The sequence below is a fragment of the Etheostoma spectabile genome, chromosome 6, assembly GCF_008692095.1.
Source record: "Etheostoma spectabile isolate EspeVRDwgs_2016 chromosome 6, UIUC_Espe_1.0, whole genome shotgun sequence".
In the NCBI taxonomy this organism is placed as follows: domain Eukaryota; kingdom Metazoa; phylum Chordata; class Actinopteri; order Perciformes; family Percidae; genus Etheostoma; species Etheostoma spectabile.
Genome location: NC_045738.1, coordinates 26,207,705 through 26,208,472, shown reverse-complemented (window position 1 = coordinate 26,208,472; position 768 = coordinate 26,207,705). Strand labels below are relative to the sequence as shown.

Below are 768 nucleotides of genomic sequence, written 5' to 3'. Positions count from 1 at the left end.
AAAAGGTTATAATTTAGTGTAAGTTTAACTACATTGACTGTTTATACACCATATGAAGACTTCTTGTGGTGAGAATAACCAATATTTCCCTTTGAAATGACTTAAATATATTACTTTCTTGTGTTGTTTGAGCAAACGGAGATAACATGGCCCCTGACATTATAATGAACACCTAAATAATTTGTGGTATTGATATTTTTTTTCGCAACTATGGATCCACCCAATGCCACCTTCAAAACGCAATGAAATGCCCAAACACAAACGACTACAAATGTTTTAATTAATAGAATGATCCAAAAAAAAAATCAATAAAAAGCTTCAATTCAAATACATTGTCATTATCCCATTGGTATATATAGATTTTCTAATAATAACTATTACCATGTTTTATTATGGTTGAAGTGATTGTTGTTGAATAAACCAAAACACTTTTATTATACAGCATATCTTTTATACAAATGACGACTAAGTGTGCAAGGTAGGTGCATTAACAAATATGTTGTACATCACAGAACTAGTAGCCACACAACCAAATAGCAAAGTGTGTGTCAGTATGGCTCGGAAAACTCAAATTGACAACATCTTTAAGATTCAATATCTATATCACAGGCAAGTGGTCTAAGGAAACGTTAAAAATCTAAATCATGTGGCATGCTGAGCTAAGAAGGCTCTTATTCTGTGAAGAAGCTCTTTCTTGACACTGTCTGGCACCAAGGCTGCAAAAGAGAGAGAGAGAGAGAGAGAGAGAGAGAGAGAGAGAGAGAGAGA

At 33.6% G+C, this 768-nt stretch overlaps 1 protein-coding gene across 4 annotated transcripts in view; it reads right to left on the bottom strand.

Moving 5' to 3' along the window:
* Nucleotides 1-414: 414 nt before the first annotated feature.
* Nucleotides 415-768, bottom strand: part of eny2 (ENY2 transcription and export complex 2 subunit) — a 4,038-nt gene continuing 3,684 nt past the window's right edge. For all 4 annotated transcript variants that reach the window (XM_032517705.1, XM_032517704.1, XM_032517706.1 and 1 more), the window contains one exon: nt 415-716. In XM_032517705.1, the coding sequence (XP_032373596.1) occupies nt 643-716 (74 nt within the window). In that variant the 3' untranslated portion in view covers nt 415-642. The remainder of the gene's footprint in view (nt 717-768) is intronic.